We start from the raw sequence: 26,843 nt of genomic DNA, 5'->3' as shown, positions 1-26,843 counted from the left end.
AATAAAGTTTTCAATCAGGAAAATAAAAAGCCACCAAACTGTTAAAAAGGTGTAATGGAGTAAAATGAAGAGTCGACAACCGAGGCGCTATCCAAAAAAGAATCGCGATCAATGGACAAAAGAAAAACCAGGGAACAAATAAGACACACACAGACAAACAACACCATTCAACATTAAAAACTAAAAACAAATAAGAAACACGGACCCCGAAAAAAGTGGGTCGACCTCAGGTGCTCCGGATGGGTAAGCCGGTCCTTCTTGCAAGACACCCGCTGTCCAAAAAATCACGGTAAGTAATTGCGACAAGCACTCGAGTTAATGTGCATATGCCAAAATCGTACACTATACAAATAGACAAGATACAAATTATCAAGAAACACAGTGCTTTATTTCAGTTCCTTCATCTTGACAGTCACTGCATGATTTTTCAAAAAATCATATCCTACAAGGTCAAGACGACCCCCCCCCCCCCCCCCCCCCCCCCCCCCCAGTGTCGACTTAAGTGGTTGTCTTGAAAGTTCACATTAAAACATGTTAACCCCGCCGCAATTTTGCGCCTGTCCCAAGTTAGGAACCTCTGGCCTTTATTTTTCTTGTCATGATTGTTTTTAATTTTAGTTCTTTTGTGTGTTATGGAGTCTAGAATGCAGTGCATTCCTCTGAACCATCTACATCGTTGTTTCTGGGTCGGCTGCAGCCTACCCCAGTGTGTGAGGATTCCCGTATTGTTTTGACACATTCCCCATTTCCATTCACTTTTCTATTCGCTATAGCTCAATAGTTGTTTGCCGCACTATTGTTTTAATTTTTTAAAAATACTATGATTTTATAACAAATTAACTGACAGAAATCTCTTAAAGCATGAACTTTGCGCAATAATTTGTGGTGAAGTAGCGAGGTATAATATGTCAGTGTTCTCATTCACCGATCTTGTTATGTAAATTACACAAAAATGGAAAACAAACTACAACACCCGCAAGTGATTGGAACACAGACATTCATATTTGATTTTTTTCAAGTTGTCGAGTAAAAAATGCTGCTTTTCAAAAACAACTTTTAGTGCCAGGAAACACCTAGAATGTAGGATTTTAACTCTATTAACCCCAGAGCTTCCCATACCCCCAGCCGTAATGCAGCCTCGCTTGGCGAGGCTGGAGGGACACTTCGTGCCCTTTTGTCTAATTTGCCGAATCCGTTCCATTATTTTTGGGCATGCTACGCCTAAGCCCGACATGGCAAAATGTAAAACAATTCAAACTATAAAACTAACGGATTGATTGATGGATACAAAAATACTGTTATTTTAACAAATTCGAGTTCAAAGTTCAACAGATTTATTTATAGACGAGATCTTCCTATTAGTATACAGAAAACATAATGAGCTCGAAAAAAAACCCCATGTGAAAAACATTATTCAATAAAATAATTATTTATACTATTAGACAGCAAAGTTTAAAGTACACAGATTCTCATGTGAGCTCATCCACCAAATAATGTTGGAAAGTTTACTGGCTTTTGTCGCTATCGGTGGTGATCCATAAATGAAAAAGGAAATACATATGGGAGAAAAATAAACATTTTATCTTAGTTCCTCTCCCCATTACTCACGCTGACTCTTGAAAAATTGTACTTTGCCAAGTATTTTAATGATACGAACTTATTATTCTGTCCGTTGGATTTGATGTCCATGAAAGAAAAGCCTAACCATGCAATCACTTGTATGGTATGTGAAAATTTCCCAAAGACACATCTGTAATTTGAAAAATATCGCCAAACAGCCCAAACGTTTTATCTGTTTGATCTGGGACTATAATTTATACTATTATACTCAGTCTTCACGCTTAACCACAAGTCCTACGGCATTGGCTTGTAAAATTGCTTTCAGGCTTGTAAAATTCTTCTCTACAAGCCAACAGAATCCAACTAAAATTTTCAAAAAACTGAGCTTCAGGCTTGTGGACTCAAAAGTTTATCGTGATTTGTACTTTGCCAAGTGTTTTAATGATACGAACTTATTATTCTGTCCGTTGGATTATATTTCCATGAAAGAAAAGCCTAACAATGCAATCACTTGTATGGTATGTGAAAATTTCCCAAAGACACATCTGTAACTTGAAAAATATCGCCCAACAGCCCAAACTTTTTATCTGTTTGATCTGGGACTATTATACTATTGTAAATTTGTACTTGGTGCCACTAAATATTCTTCTAACATTGCCAGTATGGCAGAACTTGGTCGTTACCCAATTTCTATATTTGTTATTTTGCACTGTCTCTTAAATACTGGCTGCATGTATATTTCTATAAAGACATGAAAGGCCCTCTTTTGAATTTTTCAAAATTAGCATATAAGTCCATCAAAGATGTTGATTGTACCTTTCCATGTACCTTTAACAAACACATTTTTCAGTTTCTAAAATTCATTGGTTTTGACCATGTCTGGAATAATAAAGAAACACTGTCAGAAGGAAAACTCATACAATGTATCTGCAGTCATCATGGTCATGGCAGTGAAAAAAACATGATAAAAAATATTTTTTTCATGTTTATCAGGTGAAGACCAAAGCAAATTACGTACATATTACAAGCTAAAAAAGGAATTTTAGATTTTCATGATTTTACGTTTCCGAGTTATGGGGTTTTATTCATTAAAAAAGGGTGATTTTCCAGTTTTCGGACAATAACTTGAAAACACTTTCACCAATTTGCAAGAAACTTTGGTGAATTGTTTATATCTGTTGATGTGAGCTCCTGTTCGATTTTTATAAATTTCAGATTTTACGTTTCCGGGTTATGGGGTTTTATTCATTAAAAAAAGGGGGATTTTCCAGTTTTCACACAATAACTCAAAAATGCTTTGAGCAGTTTTCATGAAGCTTTGGTGAATTGTTTATATCTATTGACGCAATTTCCCTTTCAATTTTTATAAATTTTAGATTTTACATTTCCGAGTTATGGGATTTTATTCATCAAAAATGGGGGATTTTCCAGTTTTCAGACAATATCTTCAAAGTGCTTTGAGCAGTTTTCATGAAACTTTGGTGACTGGTTTATATCTGTTAAGATAACCTCCCTTTAGTTTTTCATAAATTTCTGATATAACATTGAGAAGTTATTGAACTTTATTCTTTGAAAAAGCGACGGGCGTATCATGCGCTCATGGCGCAGCTGTTTATTGTAACAAAATTAGATTAAAGAGTAAATACACAAATGTGAGATCATTCTATAGAACTTAACTATAACTCTCAGTTTTAACCACACACTTTCCTGAGAAATTGGCTAATACACATGTATGTTCCTTTAATGTCATTGAAGCTTTTATTCATTGTGAATAGACAGAATTGCAGTTTGCTTAGATGATGACTTGATGTTAGATCCTTTTATTGTGCATGTTGTAGTAAGACATTTTTGTTGGATATTATCCAAGATCATGTAATCATGGTAATAGGGTTCATTTATTTTTCATGTTTTTTAGGCCATGCATATATATAACCAAAGAATTAAAAGGTTCTTGATGACCTTACAAAGATTTGCCACTGTATTTGCACCAGCTTCTGTCCTTTTAATTAAAAGAAGAGAAACTGATGCAAATACAGTCATGACAGTCATGACAGTGGCAAACCTAAATCTTCTGATCCCTTTTTTCTTATTAAAAATGCAGGAATAATATTTAACATTTTGGTTAAAATACAAAGATGTTTAATTTATCTTAATTTTGTTCCTGCAGAAATGGAAAAGGCACTTGGAAAGTTGATGGCATCAATAAAGGTTGATAAATGTATATTAGCTGAATAGTACATGTAGTACAGAGAAACAACACACAGAAGTAAGTACTCTGAAGTACAATGAAGTATGTGTTTAAATTTTCTTATTGATGTTTTAACATGCATGGCTAGCTGAAGCCAGCTCCGAGTGCTTGATTTTCTCGTTGTGTTGAAGACCCATTGGTGGCCTTCGGCTGTTTTCTGCTCTTTGGTCAGGTTATTGTCTCTTTGACACATTCCCCATTTCCATTCTCAATTTTATGACATGGTTAACTTCTAATGTGAATAAAGGGAGAAGTGAGGAATACATCATTAAGACAGCATCAAAGTAACACCTATTCAAGATTCTTGTCTAATTTCATTTATGTAGAGAAATTTATTTTAATTTGGCATATTATAAAACACATAAACATAAGCTCTGGTGAGCTTTTAACAAATATAAAATGTATACTAACAGCTAAACAAAGCGTTATGCATATATAAAACATGTACAAGTAACAAAACCAACACGACAGTACTTAAATTGTCAACTTTGAAAGTTAAGATAGATAGAAAATGACCAGTCATACTCCTGATTTGACACAAGCAATTTTAAAGTAAAAGCAAAAAATAGAATGTATAAGAATTAATATGCTATCATTGATTTACATATTCATGCAAACTTCATAGAAGAATCTGAATAGGCTGTTCCCAAAAGTCCTCACAAAGAGTTATTTGACACAAATATGTAAAAGAAAAATCATAATTTGGTATGAGTTACTCCCCCTCTTTTATAGTATTAATGGTTTACTGCAGTAACTTTAATTAGAGCAGTGGATGAAAATCAATTAGAAAACCTGTTCATTGCTTTAATATACAAATGTTTTCAGGATTATACATGTTATAATTGACTTTATTCCTACATGTGTAGTTAACATGCTCAAATACAAGACAATGTGTAGTGACAAAATCCAAATATAACATTTGTACTTGAGAATTACCAGGAAATCTTATGTTTCCCAACATTCTGCATGGGAATATATAAATTGAATATAACAGTCTGTTTTCTGAAAAAAAGTTTTTTAATTCTATAATGACAGCTATCGTGCATATTTCATTATAGAAATTTCACAATAATTTAGTCAAGGAAGGCCATAAATTATAGGATAATGTTGTGTTTAGTATTGTCTATGCAGAAGAAGTTGCAAGGGTTGAAGAAATAGTCACCATTATTCTTGTTATTATACTGACTGTCATGTTTTTTAACCAAATTGAATAAAAGAATAATAGAATAATATTCGTTATTCATAAAAAAGGTGACAAACAAAAAGGCAAAAAGTTAAAGCATTACATTAAAAATTAAAAACCAATTGTTCAGAGAACAATTGAAGGTCTTTCCACAGCAATTTTTAAATTTATTGAAAAGAAGCTAGTTCGTGTTTACTCAAAGTTAAAATTGGCATCTTATCATCAGTTTCTTCATACTGATGCGATAAATAAGTGGTTTCTATATACTTCTGAGTGAAATAAGGGAGATAATTAGCTACTTCCGGTGAAGTAAATGTCACTTCCGGTCTCATATAATAGCTTCTTTCACACTGATTCCAAAAATATATAGTTTCTATATACTTTTGCTTGTAAACCAGAAGATAATTGGCCACTTCCGGTTTATCGAAAGTCATTTCTAGTCTTCAGTGATAAGTTAATGTATTACAATTACAAAATATATGGATTCCGAGTACTTTTCCATGAAGAAAGTGCAAAAATGGCTACTTCCGGTTTTCTCAAGGTCACTTCCGGTTGTCATTTTTCAAGGTATAATGTCATCCAACCGTTTGTAAAAGGTCATATGGCTTTATAATGAACCAAGTTGAAGTAATAATCAATTAACCTTATAATTGAACATTTCAGGGGCACTAACTCCTATAAGATGCCATTAGATTGTTTCAGACCAAATGTAACATATCTTCATTACAATAAAGCAAACATTTTGCACTTGTTGTTTCATATATATCATGTATATCTTTAAAAGTGAATGAGAAAATGCAAAAACAAGGAAAAGTCAAAATTGAGAACTTGACCTTGACCTCATTTTCTAAGTTAGGACCCAGGGACCTCAAATAAAAAGATTTCAGGGTTATACGTTTAACGGTTTATGAGTTAAAAAAACATACCGACAAATTTATTTGGTAAAGGTAGATAACTCCTTTAAAATTTCATCGAATTGCTTCGATCCAAATTAGCCAAAAATTCCTGAGGATGTAACGAACAATTTAGAAAAAGAATTTTGTCGATATCTTTTTTTGTTTAGAAGGAGATGCATACACTTGATAAACAGTGAATAGGGAGATAACTCTTACAAAGAAAATTGTTCTGCTTAAAATGGGTGAAAATAAAAAGCGCATAAACTGTATGATACTATATAAGAAATATCTTAGCGACATATTGCGAAACAAAAATTTTACGCGAGAACAAAATTTGGCAGAAGAAAAAAATAATAATCAGAACAAATACAATAGGTCTTTCCACAGAAAAGTGGAAAGACTTAATAAATGGGGAAAGTGTCCACGGGACACAGATGATGCCCCAGCTTGCATATAGCGTTATAAAGGGACATAACTCAAGAACAATAAAAGTGACACCACCAAAATTCAAATTTGATCTGTGTTTTGTGGTAATAAGCATTGACATGATTAAGGCAAACAAAAGTTAGAGAACGGAAACGAAAAATTCAGCAATTTTTCCATTTGTAAAGGGCCATAACTCTTAAGACAGGTAGCAGTGATGCCACCCGAATTCAAACCTGATCAGTGTTTTGTGGTAATAAGCATTGTGTATACCTTTCATAACATTTGGAGTGGCCTCGGCGGCCGAGTGGTCTAAGCAGTTACTACTGTAATCACTAGCCAGTCAACACTGAGGTTGTGAGTTCGAACCCCGCTCGTGCGGGTGCACTCGACTCCAATCTTAATTGACTAGGATTGTCAGTTTTCCTATCGAAGGTCTGTGGTTTTCTCTAGGCACTCCGGCTTCCTCCACCAATAAAAACTGGCCGCCACGAAATAGCCCATAAACGGTGCTTAAAAGTGGCATTAAAACACCAAAAATCAAATCAAATCAAATCATAACATTTGGTTGAGGCAAACTAAAGTTAGAGAACAGAAACCAATATTGGGACGTACAGATGTATGAACAGACAGATGTACAGATGGACAAGGGTAAAACTTAATGCCCCCTCCGCTACGGCAGGGCATTAAAAGTAAGCAAAAGGTATTTATTCAGTTACATAGAACATGAAACATTCTTACATAATTATTTCCCCTATAATTTTTCTTTTTTTCATTTTACACATTCAGCTTGGAAGCAATGATGACCATGGCAACCAGTATTGACTCTGTAATCAATTTAAATGATGGAATTGCAATGCCACTGTTTGGTCTGGGAACAGCATGGACAAATGAGTGTTCACAAGCAGTTTCTTATGCCATTGAACAGGGATACAGAATGATTGATACTGCTCAGAGATATGGGTAAAACATAAAAAAATTGATGTTTATTTTAAAAAAGACAAAATAAATCTTGAGATATGCCCTGGAAAAATGTTGTGCATTGGTCGGCTGTTACCTGTTTTTATTATTATTCAGATGAAAGAGGCAACTTTATTTGCTGAACTTTTCCAAACCGAAAGGATTTTTTTCAGAAAATTTGGGTTAAAACAGTTTATGTATTGCAATAAAGATATTTGAGCTTACCTGGCAGAAAAAATAACTTTAAAAAAATCATCTGATAAAATATATGAAGATTCAAGATCATATACATTTTTGGTAGCATTATTAATTTTGATGTTTTTTATTTAACTTAAAAAGAAATGGTCTCACTAAGTACTCACTTTTAACAAGATTTTGAACTAGAATCGCCAATTTACTTTGAACTGATCATAACAAAACTGAACAAAAGATTAGTTGATTTTTTCAGTCCATTTTCTGGCATATTTTCGTTATAGCAAATTGAGTACAAGTCAGATACTACTTTTTTGTAGTATTTTAATATCTACAGAGATCAATAAAATTGTCTAAAAAGTAACTGAACAGTACTGGATTGGTCATTTGCAGAGTATCAGAACAATACTGAATTCATGGCCAGGAAAATATCTCAAAAATAATTCACTTAAAATCTTAAAAAATCATCAAATTTGTTATGATCAGATATTTCAGATTGCATCAAGAATAAGATGATAATTTCAGACTTAAGGATGTACTTAGGTGAAATTCAAAGAATCAAGAATTTAAAATTGATACTTTAAGTTGGAAGAGCATTAGTTAAGGAACAAAATAAGCTAAAAATATTGATAGGTCATGGAGCTCCTTTTCGAGATATTTTATTTTTAAAATATGGCGGGAAAAGGCTGACTCGGACTTTTACCTTATATTTGTATTGGTGTTATTAGGGTCTCAAATCAAAAGAATAAAAATCAAGAATCTGCTTAAATTTTGGCAAATGACCTTTTATGGGCTATTAAGTATTGTATGAAAAGATAAATGGGTGTTATAGGGCAAAATATTTTACATTGTATCATATGGAAAAAAACCAAGGAGTCCGAAAATCTGATACAAATTCCAAAACATCACCTAAGTACATCCTTAAATTCAAATACTAGCAATAAATAGAATATTATACGTTCACGAGCGTAATTGGTGGTACACTGCAATTGGCTTTCTGTAAATTTTATTACATATTACTGGCTTCTGTATTAAGAAATTATTGAATATTTAAATTTGGTCTGGAATTTTATAATGTTGATTTGTACTGTGTTGTGATTTTTCTATTTGCCGGGTAGTCATTTACTGGTTGAAAATTTTTATTCTTTGCATGACATGGAGGGCAACTTCTTGTTTGTAAATACATGTACCCTAATACCCTTTGAATAACAGTAATAGTCTTCCAAGATGTTGTCTGCTCATTATAGTGTTAATATTTCCAAATTATATTCATTCATTAAGTTTGAAATAAAGGAAAATACTTATGTATTGCAGAAACGAGGAAGATGTTGGTAAAGGCATAGCTATGAGCGGTAAAGATAGGAAAGATCTATTTATAGTAACCAAGCAATGGCAGAATGGACATGATGCCTGTATTCAGGGTTTACAGAGAAGTTTAGTTAGGTAAAACATATAAAAAGTGAGAGTTATAATGATTTATTAATTATATTCCTTTGTTTATATTCATTTGTATACTTGATTATAGAGGGAAAAAAATGTTGAATAGACAGAGTTATAGTCCTTTATTGGAACTATGCAACACTTGTAGACTTGACCTTCAGAGAGGATTCATATGTGAAATAATACGTCATGGAAGGGTTTTAGCTTCTTTTGTTTGTATCTAAGTAAAACTTGCAAAAAAAATAAAGTTACAGTACATGCAAGGAAACAGAATTAAACATTTATCTTGCCATTGTTGAATGAATAACTGTGATATTCTGTTAATGACGAAAGTTTGCCTCCATTTATTTATGCCATTTTAGAAACAATGGTAAAAAATGTGAGATTTTTTATTGCAATTCAGGAAATGCTGTAAACACAAAATGTTTGAAGTTTGTATTTTTCCTGAAACTTATCCCAGTGCTTTTAAAGCAATAATCACAAACATTTCTGAAATACCAGTATACTTATCGAGTATACACAGCAAACATGTTTTAAAAGCCATATTCTGTTTGTGCCTGTCCCAAGTCAGGAGCCTGTAATTCAGTGGTTGTCGTTGTTGCTGTATATCATAATTGTTTTTCATTCCTTGTTTTGTACATTAATCATGCCATTAGTTTTCTTGTTTGATTTGTTTTACATTAAATTTTGTCATTTCAGGGCCTTTTATAGCTTACTATGCAGAAAAGGTTTTGCTCATTATTGAAGGCAGTACAGTGACCTATAGTTGTTAAATTCTGTCATTTGGTCTCTGTTGGAGAGTCGTCCCATAGGCAATCATACCACATCTTCATATTTTTATATTGAGATGTTTGTAATGAAATGCCTGAAATCACTAGCATTCTCTGAAAATTCACCAAGTGTTTTGCGAAATGACCTTGATCTTATGTTGTGCTCTTACAACACTGTCCCAGGTTAGGAGGAGGGTTGAATGCTCACAAACATGTTTAACTGACTATATTCTATATGTGAATGTCCCAAGTGACGTCAGGAGCATGTAATTCAGTGCTTGTTGTTGGTTGCTGTCATATTTGTTTTTTTGTTTTGTCATAAATCAGTCCCTTGGTGTTTTGTTTGAATTGTTTCACATTTTGTCATGTTTGGGCCTTTTATAGTTGACTATATGGTATTAGTTTTGCTCATTGTTTAAGGCAGTACACATGATACAGTGACATAAAGTGACTTATTTTTCCTTCATTCAGACTCTGTTGGATACTTGTCTTATCGACATATAAGTCAAATGCCAAGTGAGTCAATAAGCAGTTAAAATTGAAATAAAATCCACCTACTTGCAACATTTTTCACCCAAAATGAGAACTTCTCGCTGTATTGAAGACTCATTGGTGGCCTTGGACTGTTTTCTGAGCTGGTTGGGTTGTTATCTCTTTGACACAATCCCCGTTACCATTCTCAATTTTATTCTCATCAAGTTTATTGTAACCAGTGTTTTCAGAGTTTTATTTGTGATGTTTAATACATTTGGGATTTGTAATTTCAGATTAGATATGGATTATATAGACCTGTTTCTGATTCATGGACCAAGAGAGGGAAGGAATGTAGAGACTTACAAAGCAATGTTGGAACTGAAGAAACAAGGTTTGGTCAGGTGATCTGTTGTTTGAAATACTTCTGATTTTAGGTAGAGACTGACCAGAGCCAGTGTATTTGTCACTTTGAAAATTCAAAATGTCAGAAATTCTTACATTGGATATCTAGAATTTGGTTAATATATCTTTTTATATCTGAGGTCCTTAGTAACAATCTCTATAAGGGGTTATATCCCCTTTCCAAGGTAAATATAAAATTACAATACTTGGCCCATTAATAAATTTTAAAACTAAAACATCATGTTTAAAGATTGGTATAAGTAAACAAAGATTTGTGCTCACGCAATCACATTTCTGTGAAAACCTAATTTGGCATATACTTAAAAAAAAGTTCACATAGTGATGAAAATGTTTACTAAGTTTCAACTTCGTGTGACCACAACTTTGTAGTAAATATAACAGTTATTGAATTTCCAATAAAGATATTAAAGGTCAAGATGAAGGTGATGTTGAGTGTCATGGTAAAAAACTTTGTAATAAGATAAAAAAAACTGAACTTCATGTTAGATTTTGGTAACTACCATCCTGACTGGTATTTATGTTCTTTAAATAAGTCAGAGCATTTAACATTAAGGATGTACTTAGTTGAGGTTTAGGAATTTTTGCCAAATGTTCGGACTCCTTGGTTTTTTTCCTACGATACAGGGTAAAATATTTTGCCCCATAACACCCATTTTTCTTTTCATATAAGACTTCAATATCTCATAAAAGGTAATTTACCAAAATTTAAGCAGATTCTAGATTTCCTTTATTTCGATTTGAGACCCAAATAATACCAATGCAAATACAAGGTAAAAGTCTGAGTCAGCCTTTTCCTGCCATTTTGAAAAAAAATTAAATATCTCGAAAAGGATCTCCATAACCAGTCAGAGATATAACTCTATAGGGGTATTACAGAAAATAACTTGTGTGTGTTATTACAGATACTTTCATGAGTTATCTACTCTTTATTCCTAAAATTTTCTAAATCTGTAATAACATATGTTTGTTATTTGTAAAATAAATCAAAAATATTTTAATTTATAGTGGACTCTAGGGAACTCTTCAGACTTTGCACTGAAACTAAATGCATAGCCTTGATAACTAATTTTTAAATTATATTAATATATTTTTGATTAACCATGGTAAATCAATGAGACAAGGCTTTTAAGGGATAAACTTAGCTGTAATAACAAGGCTTAGTTATTAAAGGAATGTAACTTATTATATGAGACACTTGGGAATTACTGGGAAGCTTGCGCAGAACCTCATTACATGCTCTGGTCATTATTTCTTACAATAAATTAAAATATATTGTAATTAAGCATGATGTATGTCTCAGCAAATGCTTTGGAGTGATATAGAGAAGCTGTGATAACACCCTTTAGTTATTACAGGCATATTTTTTCTGTAATAACATAGGTATACTATGCAAAATTGTCAAACTATGAACTGTTATATCTTTCTATAGTTAAGTATACATAAAGACAATAGTAATATCAATAGAACTTGCATACATTTTAACTAAACTAATGATGTATATTGTCCCTTTGAAACATGTAACATACATATATGTTATCACAGTTCTTTGATTTTTCAGTCCACAATAACAAATGTATGTTATTTTTCTGTAATAACCCTATAGAGTTATATCCCTGACTGATAACCTATCAATATTTTTAGCTTATTTTGTTCCTTAACTAATGCTCTTCCGACTTATAGTATCAATTTTAAATTCTAGATTTTTTTAATTTCACCTAAGTTCATCCTTAAGTCATAGAAATTCACAGACTTCTCTAATGAAAAAAGTACAATAAAGAGAGAGTATCACACCATACTATGGATTCATTTAATTTCATGGATTGAGAAAAAATTATATTTTCGTGATATTTGATTTCATGGTTTTGCAATAGTTTGTATACAAGGCTTTATACAATATAAACTTCATTGTCCATTTAAATTTGTGGTTTCCCTATACCCACAAAATTAGTGAAAATTGTTACCCCACGAATTATAATGAATCCACAGTAGTTTGTGTCAGATGCTGATCAAACAGTATTTGAGAGCAAAACGTTATGTGCGGTATTAATCAATGAAACATCAACCCAACTACACAAACAATGAATAGATATCTAGAGGACAACATTAACATTTTCAACAATAGACAATGCCAACCACTGAATCATCCTGTTGGAGTCGTCAATGTCAGAATAAAATTCAAAAGAGACTATCAAAAGGTCTGCCATAAACACCAATGAATTAACATATAATTATAGTATTTCTATTTTGTAGGTCAGTTGGGGTTTCCAATTTCAATATTCATCACTTAGAAGGTCTAAGAAATGCAGGGTTACCAACCCCATCAGTTAATCAGATTGAACTGCATCCATGGCTACAGCCAAGGGAGATAATTGATTATTGTAAAAAACATAACATAACTATAATGGGTTATTCCCCTTTAGTGAAAAGCAAAATGTTGAAGAACCAACAAATCTGTGATCTTGCCAAAAAGTAAGTTATTCAGCATCTATATTATTTGTATTGAATTTCTTTAAGCTGTCAATATATGATATGTTAACAAAATTTTTTCAATTTTCAATAATTCCCCTTTTTTGTTGAGGCTTCGAAAAAGCGAGACATAGCGATCCTACATTCCGTCGTCGTCTGCGGCGTCCACAAATATTCACTCTGTGGTTAAAGTTTTTGAAATTTTAATAACTTTCTTAAACTATCCTGGATTTCTACCAAACTTGGACAGAAGTTTGTTTATGATCAAAAGCTAGTACCTAGAAGGAAATTTTTATTAAAATTTTGCACTTGTTTATTCATATTTTACTTATAAATGGACTTAGTTTTTCTTCCAGTTAACATTAGATACAGTCTGCAGTTACATTTTTTAAAACATTTATTAGATTCATAAACTATCCTGGATTTTTACCAAACTTGGACAGAAGCTTCTTACAATAAAAAAATTGTATCGAGAGGAATATTTTTATTAAATTTTTTCCTCATCTCATTTTTGTTGAGCCTGCGATTAACAGCAAAAGTAGGCGAGACACTAGGTTCCGCGGAACCCTTACAAATTTTGTTTACTTCCTAGTAAATTTCAAATCAGTTCTTACAATTTAAAAAAAAGTTTTACAGTTAAATTCAAAATTATGTTATGAAACCACACAACAGAATTTCATGAAACTTTGGAGTTAATGAGGACATAATATGTTGATGTGCATATCAGCAAGAAATTTTTATCAGTTTTTTTTTTTATGCCCCCGCCGTAGTGCAGGGGGCATTAAGTTTTACCCTTGTCCGTCTGTACGTACATACGTACGTACGGACATATGTATATGTACGTACGTCCCAAAATTGGTTTCCATTCTCTAACTTAAGTTTGCCTCAACCAAATGTTATGAAACTTATACACAATGCTTATTACCACAAAACACAGATCAAGTTTAAATTTTGGTGGCGTCACTTGTACTGTTCTAGAGTTATGCCCCTTTACAAATGGAAAATTGCTGAATTTATCGATTCCGTTCTCTAACTTTAGTTTGCCTCAACCAAATATTATGAAACTTATACACAACGCTTATTATCACAAAACACAGATCAAGTTTAAATTTTGGTGGCGTCACTTTTACCGTTCTAGAGTTATGCCCCTTTACAAATGGAAAAATTGCTGAATTTTTTCGTTTCCGTTCTCTAACTTTATTTTTTTTTTATTCAGAAGAAATAGTTCATTTAAACACCATATATTATTAATAACTTTTATTTTTCACTCAAAACCTGATAAATTCGTAACACTGTACATAATTTTTTTTTTTATTACTATTTTCCACTCAGAACCCAAATTTTGTTTTTATGCCCACGCCGTAGCGGAGGGGGCATTAAGTTTTACCCTTGTCCATCTGTGCGTACATACATACGTACGTCCCAAAATTGGTTTCCGTTCTCTAATTTTAGTTTGCCTCAACCAAATGTTATGAAACTTATACACAATGCTTATTACCACAAAACACAGATCAAGTTTGAATTTTGGTGGCGTCACTTTTACCGTTCTAGAGTTATGCTCCTTTTCAAATGGAAAAATTTGCTGAATTTTTCGTTTCCGTTCTCTAACTTTAGTTTGCCTCAACCAAATGTTATGAAACTTCTACACAATGCTTATTACCACAAAACACAGATCAAATTTGAATTTTGGTGGCGTCTAGAGTTATGCACCTTTAAAAATGGAAAAATTGCAAAATTTTTATTTTCTTCTAAATATCAAGTAATTTTTAAAATTGGAGTTATCTTCCTTTGACCATGATTATCGTTGAATCAACTACAATCAATGGCTCCAGACCACAATTAATTATCCGGCTTTTCGTTGTCCACGAATATAGTTCCCTTTAATTAAAGTGTATTTTTTCTTTATTATGCCCCTGCCGTAGCGGAGGGGGCATTAAGTTTTACCCTTGTCCGTCTATAGGTACATACGTCCCAAAATTGGTTTCCGTTCTCTAACTTTAGTTTGCCTCAACCAAATGTTATGAAACTTATACACAATGCTTATTACCACAAAACACAGATCAAGATTGAATTTTGGTGGTGTCACTTGTACTGTTCTAGAGTTATGCCCCTTTACAAATGGATGCTGAATTTATCGTTTCCGTTCTCTAACTTTAGTTTGCCTCAACCAAATGTTATGAAACTTATACACAATGCTTATTACCACAAAACACAGATCAAGTTTGAATTTTGGTGGCGTCACTTTAACCGTTCTAGAGTTATGCCCCTTTACAAATGGAAAAATTGCTGAATTTTTCGTTTCCGTTCTCTAACTTTAGTTTGCCTCAAACAAATGTTATGAAACTTATATACAATGCTTATTACCACAAAACACAGATCAAGGTTGAATTTTGGTGGCGTCACTTCAACTGTTCTAGAGTTATGCCCCTTTAGAAATGGAAAAATTGCAAAATTATTATTTTCTTCTAAATATCAAGTAATTTTTAAAATTGGAGTTATCTTCCTTTGTCCATGATTATAGTTGAATCAACTACAATCAATGCTTTATGCAATGCAATGTTTAATTTTGACTTCCACTGATAATACACAGATCAAGTTGAATTTGGGTAGCGTCACTTTAACCGTTCTTCAGTTATGTCCCTTTATAACTATATGATATGCAAGCGGGGGCATCATCTGTGTCCACATGTGGAGACTATCCACATTTATTGAGTTATGAATCTTTGATCTTAGGAATAGGGTGAGATTTTGTTTGCCCATGGCCAGTGACAATGGGGGGTGGGGTATGTGAGCGTGCTCACAAACATGACAAAGGTTCTTTACCGGTAATTTGAATATGAATTTTCAAAAATTTTCAAGTCAATATAAACATTAGTTTTGACTTCACAATTTGCTTAAACATGTTAAAAGCATGTTGATCATGGCCATTAATGTATGAACCATAAAAGATATAGTCATACAGCCTTTTTATTATCTGAGAAATTACGTCATACATTAATTTTTCCTCCACTGAGAAACTCCTATATCATTCGAGTAAAATATTGATACAGGAAATTCAAAGGTAAATTTTAGAAAATAGCGATAAAACAGCAAATATAGTGTATGGCATTGGTACTTTTACACTAATGATGAAATACTTTCAAAACAATAAAGAACTTATTTTATTTTCTATCAATGATACAATTAATTTTTAAATTGAATATAATAATCATGATAATTTTTGTCAACCTTTGATTAATACATAAATTCTTTGTAGATACAATAAAACACCTGCACAGATTTTAATACTAAATTGAATATTATAATCATGATAATTTTTGTCAACCTTTGATTAATACATAAATTCTTTATAGATACAATAAAACACCTGCACAGATTTTAATACGATGGAGTGTTCAGCATGGATATATTACCATTCCAAAGTCTTCCAAGCCTAACAGAATCAAAGAAAATATGCAGGTTTTTGATTGGACTATGACTGAAGATGATATGGAGTTTCTTGTAAGGATTATCTTCATGTAAAAAAATATATATGTGTCAACGCTAAATCATCCAGAGTTTCCAGGATTTGATATTTTCAATTAAATCTTCTAATGATTTTCTAAATCACACAACGCTGCTGACAGTAACTTTTTTAACCAGTTGTCCTTTTTTATTTACAAAGGTAATAACAGAAACTCCCAGGCAAATAAAAAAAGGGGGATTTTGTATTATTGAACAAATAAGTTGTTTTTTCATAATTCAGTTGTGTATAAATTTGATAGAAAAGCTTGATAATTTGCAGCAATTTTTGAAAAGGATTGATTAATGGACTGAAAGAATGTTTACAAAGCTTATATAATATGGAAAGAGCATAAAACAGGCTATTATTTGAACTTGGAATTATTTTTAATTATGGAATTTGCATTATTTCTTGTGCTTGAAATTTTTAATGAATTCCATGTTTATTCTGTATTATAATGTTCTGTGCTGCGCACAACACTTTCTATTACAAAGAAGATAGCATATTTTCAATAGAATATACTGTGCCGCGCACAACACTATCTATACAAAATACATTGTGTGGAAAGTGTTATGCACCACTCAAAACATAATAATACTTAATAAACATGGAATTTATCAAAAATTTCAAACACATGAAATTATGCAAATTCCATAATTAAAAATAATTCCAAGTTCAAATAATAGCCTGTTATAATTTAACCCATCACAGTGCACCAGAGTAATTGATTTCTTATGAAAATCTGTTTTATTAATTACAGTGTATTGGGATAAAATTTTGTCCTGATATTAAATGCATTATATTAACATGTTTAAACATCTAAAAAATTATTAAGACCGTAGAAATAATCCGTTATGTTTGTGTGCCCTTAGAATAGACAGTCAAAACTGACCTTGAAATGTTGTTTACGCAAATAATTTTGCGAAGCGAAACCTATGTTAAAAGCCAATTACCATAAGTTAGTTTTCCTTTTTTTTTCATAATTTCGTAAGATTTTCCATCACTTAGATCATGCAGATGAAACGGACAATGGACCCGTCCAAACGAGAAAGACGTGAATTGAAAAGTAACAAATATCCACAAACAATTTGGAATGTTCTTGTTTATAGATTGAATAAAATATTCGTCTTTATGGATATCAAAAGCGAGATTGCCTGCCAAAGGATGAAGAAGATATCCTCGTTTTTCCTTTTGACGGGTCTACTACGTTCACAACATGGATGGTCAAGTTTTACTTTCTTTCCAAGCATTACACAGTACTATTGAAGAATTTCTTATCTATTTTATAGTTTTTGTCAAATTTCATGCAAGATGTATTTGAATAGACCAGATGTTTGCACAGGTGTTAATTGAGCTTCCTCTATAATGATTTACTTTCCTTTTAATATAAGAGCTAAAGATTAGATTGACATCTTAATGGATCATGATAATTATTGTCACATAAACTTCTGAGAAGAACCTACTTTAAAAGCTCCAAGCATCCTCCAAGCATGCTTGGAGCTTCCTCGCAAGAATAAATCTATGATCCCTTAGCAACTGTAACTAATGACATACGTAGACAATAACAAATGCAAATTTATATACTAACTATTCAAAAAATCTTCTCATAAAAATTGCCCATTGGCAGATTTTAACTAGCCAACACACGTCATATAGACCATTGCACATCAGCAAACAGTTCATTGCACTTTGGCGCAGACCATCTCACTTCAGCGTGACATCGAACTCCAGCGTCTCCATCGCATCTCACAGTCCTCCATATATATATGAGATGATACACCATATACCTTCTTTTTTCACTCATCATAATTACACTCAAATGGTATATATACATGTACTAACATCTATTTGAAATGTTATATTAGGAGCTATAAACTTGAAGTTCAATTATTTTTTAACTAATGACAAAACTTCTATAAACATACAATATTTTCAAATCAAAGTTACCATCTGTTCATTTTATGTTGTAGGATCAAAATAATGTTGAGGAGATAAGGTGTGCTTGGGATGCAATAAACTCAGAATGGCATGGATGAAATGCGTTTAGAAAATATTAGACATGGTATGTTTATTTTAAGATAATATATATTATTAAGCTAAATTAATGTTTGTCCGTTAAAATTATAAAGAAAACGTCAGAACAAGCTTGCTTTAGTATGTTTTTGCAGTTTTTATTCCCCAGCTGCAAGGCAAAGGGGGCATTAAGTGTTACCCTTGACCGTCCGTCCGTCTTTCTGTCTGTCTGTCCTTCCATCCATCCCTCCTACCTTCCGTCCCAAAAGTACTTTCAAATATTATAAGAAAGCTTGAGTAGGGGACGCAGATGATGATTCGTGTCCTCAGACACATTCTTATTTTATTTGAGTCAATTTTTTGCCACTAAATATAGGTAAATAAATACCATTTACTAAAAGACAACTTTTTGGCAAAAGAATGTTCCAATAAACTCAGAGTTTAAAAATACCACTGAGAGTTCATTATTGTAAGATACAAATATTTTGTGTATTTTTTATTATTTCAAAAATTTAAAATGAGATAGGGTTTTGCACCAAAAAAAATCACGTTTTATTGCGAACCCAATGATACTTTTCCACAGATTCACCTGCAAGTTACCTGTCGATTTAAACTTTTGTAAGTTCTTTTGTCCCATCTAATAAATACAATAGCTGTTGTTCTCTGTGTAGTTTATTTGATGGGACCTTTAAATTTCTTCCAAGAGAAATCTATCACTCACTGATTAATTTACCTGAACAAAAATTGAACTGTCAAAAATGAAAATACATGTACAAATACTTCAAAAAAAACTGCATGTGGTGTTGTATTAATTCAATATCAATAATTCATTTTTAATAGTTTCAATATAAACACTGATTCAAAAATTAAAAGTTGATTTCTGAAATTTTTTTTTATATTTTCCCTATTAAAATTTGCTTTTTTTGTGTGTTTGACAAATAAAAACTTGAAAATTATTGTGTTTAAATTAAGGTCTTGATAAATGTATTCTATAACTGAACAACAACAAAAACATGCAAATTCATTGGAACAATACTAAAAATTTTGTCAGAAATAAACTTTTTATAATTAAGTCTCCCAAACGAAGTTTGGGAAGACTTATTGGTTTTGCTCAGTTCTTATTATTATTATTCTTCTTCTTCTTCTTCTGCCGCTTTTAAATTTGAACTTGTCCGCACCCGTTCTCCAAAACCGCTTGTCAGATTAACTTAGGGTTTCACAATATGCTAGACTAACATGTCTAGTGGTGCAATCAGGGTTTTGTTTGTGCATTGGGGTTTATAAATGGGTACTTTGAGGGGCAAAAAGAAAGGAGGGTTTTACTATAGAACCCTATGGGATTTTATTTTTTTAAATTTTCAAATGATTATAAATTGAAAACCGTTTGTGATAGACACAATCTTTTTAATTGAAAATGTTCTAAATGATAAAGCACATTAAATGAAATACAGGGTTAGTCCCCAGGGGTCACCCCCACCCCCTGCCATTTAAGAAAGTTCTAATATCTTTTAAATGGTCGAGATCCCCACCCCTAAACCATATATATTCTGGTTTGTCAAGCTAAGATGGTTTGAATGATATACAGGGTTAGTCCCCAGGGGTCATCCCGACCCTCTGCCATTTGAGAAAGTTCTAATATCTTGTAAATGGTCGAGATCCCCACCCCTAAACCATATATATTTTGGTTTGTCATGCTAAGATGGTTTGAATGATATACAGGGTTAGTCCCCAGGGGGCCTCCCCACCCCCTGCCATTTGAGAAAGTTCTAATATCTTGTAAATGGTCAAGATCCCCACCCCTAAACCATATATATTCTGGTTTGTCATGATAAAGCACATCAAATGAAATACAGGTTTAGTCCCCAGGAGTCACACCCACCCCCTGCCATTTAAGAAAGTTCTAATATCTTGTAAGTGGTCAAGATCCCCACCCCTAAACCATATATATTCTGGTTTGTCATGCGAAGATGGTTTGAATGATATACAGGGTTAGTCCCCAGGGGTCACCCCCACGCCCTGCTATTTAAGAAAGTTCTAATAATTTGTAAGTGGCCAAGATCCCCAACCCTTAACCATATATATTCTGGTTTGTCATACCAAGATGGTGTGAATGATATACAGGGTTAGTCCCCAGGGGTCACCCCAATCCCCTGCCATTTGAGAAAGTTCTAATATCTTGTAAATGGTCGAGATCCCCACCCCTAAACCATATATATTCCTGTTCATCATGTCTCGAACATTTGAATGACGTATACGGTCAGTCCCCAGGGGTTCCCCCCACCCTCAATGTTCTAATATCTTGTAAATGGTTGAGATCCCCACCCCTTAACCATATATATTCCTGTTCGTTGTGTCTCTAGCATTTGAATGATGTATAGGGTCAGTCCCCAGGGGTTCCCCCCACCCCCAATGTTCTTGTATCTTGTAAATGGTCGAGATCCCCACCCCTAAACCATATATATTCTGGTTTGTCATGCCAAGATGATTTAAATGATATACAGGGTTAGTCCCCAGGCATCACTAATGCATATACTTTACTGGACCAAACCAATTTTCACTGGTCTTTGTCCAATGTCAGGCGACACTGGGAATTACGAATTATGGGAGCTTCGTTTGGGAGACTTCGTAACAGCATCCTGTTACAATCATTTCTTGTTGAATCAGTGTTTATATTGAACAGATTGAAAATATATTATTGATATTGATTAAATACAATATTGCATGCAGTTTATGCGAGTTTATACAACTATTTCCCCCAAAAAAGAAGATAATTTTTTGGTCAGGTAAATTAATCAATGAGTGATAGATTTCTCCTAGAAGAAATTTAAAGGTCCCAGTGAAAAACTACACAGAGAACAATAAGTATTGTATTTATTCAATAGGACAAGAGAATAGACAAAAGTTTAAATACCCTGGTCAAGAGGCAGACGACTCTGTGGAAGACTTTCATTTGGTTCGCAATAAATGTTGACAGCATTACTTGTATGCAGCATTTCTTGAAATCCAAATAATAAATCATTTTTTCCATAGTTCAACAATCAATTCTTTTTATATAGATAAGCAAAAAAAAAAAAATCCATATTTATGGCATCAGAGTACATGGAGTATACAGTCGAACCTTGTTGTGTCGAACTCGGTTGTGTCGAAAAACTCGGATGAGTCGATGTAATTTCTCAGTCCCAGGAAAAATTTCTGTTTGATCAATGCATAATTACCTCTGATGAATCGAAATTCGGTTGATTTGAATACTCAGTTAAGTCCAGTAAATGTTATAGTCCTGTCGATGTAATATTAATGTAAATTGACCCCCGTGTCTCGAAGTTGGAAAGTAAGAATTTTCGAAAGATGCAGCAGACCTAATGATAAAAATTCAAATCGGATGTATTTTTTATGTAACCTAATAATTTTCAATAGAGATTAAAGATGAGTAAACATACTTGTTTGTATAACAGTTAAAATTATATGTTTGTGGTGACCGGTAATTAACACCTTTGTTGATCCTTCAAGCGGAACGTTAATGTGTTAAACAAACACGATAAAAACAAAACGAATTTAAATGACCCAAGCCGAGATTAATTAAATGATTCGTAAAACTTTATATTTATTAATTACAATAAATAAAAGGATTAAGACAATTATGATAAATTCATGATAATTTAATGTAAAGCAGACAACCTCATCAGAGACTGTTCAGAACATATTTCGTTCCACGAGTGATTTCATGATTTATAGTGACTGATCTTTATAAATATTTATGTAGACTATTGATTTTGTTTGTGCATGATTTGTATCTGTACTTGTGTGTTTAGTTATTATGAAGGACCAGAAATGGAGATTGACTACACAATCATAAAGTGTCATATCGAAAAAAGGCACACTGTTCAAAGTATCTAGTTTACACAAGTCTCATACCATAAATCATGCATTCCAAATTTATGGGGGCACACTCAACCTCGGATGAGTCGAACCTCGAATAAGTCGAATACTTTGGTCTGGTCCCTTCGACTTCGACACAATGAGGTTCAACTGTATATCAATTTTATGGGATGATTCAACAAGTTTATTTTCACAGATGTTATATCAAGCCCTATTTAAGAAATACTTATTTCATGTTATGCTCTTTGCTCTTTTTTTAAGCCCCCGCCGTAGCGGAGGGGGCATTAAGTTTTACCCTTGTCTGTCCCTATGTCCGTACGTCCCAAAGTTGGTTTCCTTTCTCTAACTTTAGTTTGCCTCAACCAAATGTTATGAAACTTATACACAATGCTTATTACCACAAAAAACAGATCAAGTTTGAATTTTGGTTGCGTCACTTTAACCGTTCTAGAGTTATGCCCCTTTACAAATGGAAAAATTGCTGAATTTTTCATTTCCGTTCTCTGACTTATGTTTGCCTCAACCAAATGTTATGAAACTTATACACAATACTTATTACCACAAACTGAGATCAAGTACAAATTTGGGTAGTGTCACTTTTACTGTTCTTCAGTTATGTCCCTTTATAACTTTATATGATATGCAAGCAGGGGCATCATCTGTGTCCCATGGACACATTCCCCATTTATTTTTATTATGTAGGTTATAAATTTGTCATTATATCTTTACACCAATCCTTGGTATTTTTTTAAGTATTGTATACTATCTTATTCATTATTTATTATTTTTTTTTGCAGATCTGTTTTCACAAAATTGCATTTGTACTACATATATATGGAACATATAAAACCTGAGTGCAATACAAGAATGGCTCTAAATGACTTTACTCAAGACCACCAAAGATTATACTCTTATTTATCAATTGATGTCTGTGGTAAATTATTTACAAACTGAGAACATTGAATGTGTTTTCTTGTGATCTCAAAATATCTTAAAAATAATGCATTTCCTTTTGGATTTTTTTTTAATTGCTTAGAGAATTGAAGCTAAAGAACTATTTTGTATGGTCTTATATATACATTGTACTGTAAATGCAGAAATTTTCCGATGTCTTTAATAATTTTGAAAATTGCAACAGTATAGGTTTCAAACTTAAATTTTGATGGCATTATTTGGAAGCAACAATTCTTGAAAGTGCAATTATTATAGTAATTATCACATATTTGTTCATTATTAGACAACACCTTAAAAGTTGGATCCTGGGAAAATACATGCTCTTTCAGTATTTGTTGTGAAACAATTATCCTAAAAACACATTATAGATATTTGAAGAACATTTCAAATTCATGCTTGCAAATACTATAAAATGTTAGTGATAGACAATGGAATCTTTTTTCTAAATATTTTAGTTTTTAAATCTTCAGAATCTCTTGTGTTTAAATGTATTTTGATTAACATTTATTTATATATTTATATACTATGTATATATTTTTTTGTAATAATACCCAAACAAATCCAAAACATTTGGAAATTATATGGTTGTTTAAAATCATGGCACTTTATTTGAAATTTGCCAGGTAATAATTAACCAGTTGTGATGATAAAGTTAAAAAGGTTGTTTAATTTTATGGATGATTTGGTTAAATGAAAAGTGCTCTCTGAATTTCATTTCTGGTTCTGTTGTTTTTATTGTCTGTTTAATTGTATACCTTTACTGTACACCAGATTATTATTTTTTTTGTCTTTTATTTTGTCCTGTCTTATTTTCACAAAATTACTTCACCTTTCTGTCATTTTGTAGATGGGGCCATTCATGTTGAGATGTAGTCCGAACATATCTAGTCTTTTCATTTTTTACCACAGTATTGTATGTATTTTTTTTGCAGTGTTGACTGCCCCTTGGGTATCCTCTGACTTCTTCATATTAGTTTTATTTTTTTTTTTTTTTTCTTACATTCAAATCAATTCCATGGTGGTTATTGTTTTTGGCATTTCCTACCCCAACCTTGAATAAAAAAATTTTTAATAAATATTGCATCTGATTTTCATCCGAATTTGAAAAAAATTAATAAATTGTCTGCCCTTTGCTACTGGCATTAGGGTCATTGTGGTCAACCAGACATAACATATAGCACATGATATGCTAACAAAATTAATGTTTTTCAATTAAGAAATAATTCTTTCATGCCATGCTCTATGCCCATTTTAACATCGTTATGCATTATATTTGTTAATATCTTTATATTGAGCATTAGCGAGGTGTAAATATAATGCCTACCCATGTTAAAATGAGCATATAGCATGGCATGATAGAATTATCTTGATTCAAATAGGAAAATTTAGAACCTTTGTACTTCCAAGTGGACTTATTTACACATTCAAAAGGAAGCCATTTTGATTTGATGAAGCTGAAACGATATGTAAAATCAACTGTTTCAGAATAAAAAATGAACAGATCGAGTAAACTTACTTTTAGAACGATTTTATTTGATTTCCTATAGAGCAACACCAACACAATTTTGATCTCCAGCATTGTTAAAAAAACAACTGATGTTGCAATTTCAATTGTGATATCAATCACATGCAGCCCATGTTCTATTCAAATTAGAACATGGCTTTGTTGCCAAAGCAAAAGAAGAAGGTAACATTAGAATTAAAAACAAAATTAATTTTTTTTTTTCATTTTTAATCATAGAGTAGATTTTTTTGCCCAATACATTTTTTTATCTGACAGATGTATAGCGCATTAATTTCTTTTATGTAAATATTAACATCTCTACCTATACCAGCAGCTTGAATTCTCCAAAATATGAGAGGACCAAAAGATGCTAACCCCCTAAATACTAAATGGAGTGATTTCACAATTCAGGAGTGGTGCATGAGATTGTGGCTAGCACGAGTTGAAAATATCCATGGTCAAAGTAAAGTGTGGATTTCTTATATTTTGGGTACCTGCTTTCGTGGATTAAGGAAAAATTGTAGTTTGTGAATACTTGAGGTGGTACCAAACACCTTGACTAAAATTGATTTTGCTCGTTTAATTTTCATAAAATTTTGACAAAATATTTACTTTGACTCTTTGACAAAAAAATAAAAATTTTAAAAAACTTGAACCACACACTTTATCGGATAAATTTCATTGGATATATAGCAGTTTGACAAACACTTATTTTGATCATTGAGAAGCTTAATATTTCCTTAACAATAGAACATGATTAAAACGTTCAGCTGATTTTTACAGAGTTATCTCCCTATAGTGTTATGTACCTCCTTAATTCATGATTTTGAAAATTTTTGTGTAAAAATGTTTAGGAAATTTTTACTTAGTTGAACACTTAATTTCTGGTTAACTTTGACCCACAAAATCAAAAATAGTAAAACGGCTACTTATTGTAACTTCAAGATATCTAATAAACTTTATAAGATATCTCATATTGTTATCTTTATAAGATATCTTATAAATTATATAATATATCTTATAAACTATATGAGATATCTTATAAAATATATGAGATATCTTATAAAATATATAAGATATCTTATAAAATATATGAGATATCTTATATAAAAAATATTTATAAGATATCTTATAAAGTTTATAAGATATCTTATAAAAACTTGATTATATTAGATATCTTGAAGTTAGAATAAGTAGTAAAACGGCTTGCCATAAATACCCCAAGAATAAAAATAAATCATATAATTGATCTCCTGTGTAGTTCGCCAGGGGAAAGATAATTTAAAATATATTTCATTTCAAATGAGGTATTTCCTCCTATTTGTACACAGCATGACAAACGATGGAAGGTAAAGTTATAAATTCATTATTTTCAAGAACTATCTTTAGAAGTTCCAATATATATCGCAGGGGAGGCAATAGTATCGCATGTTTACATTTATCACTGGCAAACATAATGAAAATAATCTTTCATCATAAGGGGCATTAAGGTTTCCATTAGACATAAAACTGGTTTGAGTGAAAGTTATGAATATATGAAAAGTCTTAAACACTGTTAAGCAAATAGTATTGTTTTTTTTTTTGGTTGTTTTATTGTATTTATTTTTTATATTTTATTGATATTAACTGTATCTCTTTTAAATAGTTACCCTAGGCCTCATATACCATATAGTACTACATGTATCATCAAATTTTCACAGTAGGCATTTCACCACAAAATTTACTAATCATTTCAATGAATTATACAAGGCATTGGAATGGGAATAATGAACACGGTGAAATACTGAACTGGTCCATCTGAGGACTCAACAGTCAAACTGTGCACAAAGCTGATGGGGATAGTAACGTGTACAATGTAACTTGATATACAATATATTTTAGTGAAGAGATCCAAGAATTTGCTTTTTTCCTCTTGTTTGTATTTTTTGTTTACTTAAGGAATGACTGTAATATTTTTTC

The 26,843-nt window shown here is 32.1% G+C and overlaps 1 protein-coding gene across 2 annotated transcripts; it reads left to right on the top strand.

Moving 5' to 3' along the window:
- Positions 1–1,602: 1,602 nt before the first annotated feature.
- Positions 1,603–26,843, top strand: LOC127718182 (glyoxal reductase-like). Of its 2 annotated transcripts, none has more exons than XM_052224146.1 (9): positions 1,603–1,723; positions 3,728–3,826; positions 7,100–7,273; positions 8,777–8,905; positions 10,440–10,547; positions 12,820–13,038; positions 16,389–16,536; positions 18,508–18,599; positions 23,224–26,843. In XM_052224146.1, the coding sequence occupies exons 3-8, from the start codon at positions 7,110–7,112 to the stop codon at positions 18,571–18,573; spliced, it is 834 nt and encodes a 277-aa protein (XP_052080106.1). In that variant the 5' UTR covers positions 1,603–1,723; positions 3,728–3,826; positions 7,100–7,109; the 3' UTR covers positions 18,574–18,599; positions 23,224–26,843. The 2 variants fall into 2 exon arrangements, with proteins under 2 accessions (XP_052080106.1, XP_052080107.1); XM_052224147.1 differs by lacking the exon at positions 1,603–1,723 and adding an exon at positions 2,016–2,078.

This window comes from Mytilus californianus, unplaced genomic scaffold (genome assembly GCF_021869535.1).
Source record: "Mytilus californianus isolate M0D057914Y unplaced genomic scaffold, xbMytCali1.0.p SCAF_10, whole genome shotgun sequence".
NCBI lineage: Eukaryota > Metazoa > Mollusca > Bivalvia > Mytilida > Mytilidae > Mytilus > Mytilus californianus.
This window is presented reverse-complemented; position numbering and strand designations above follow the sequence as displayed.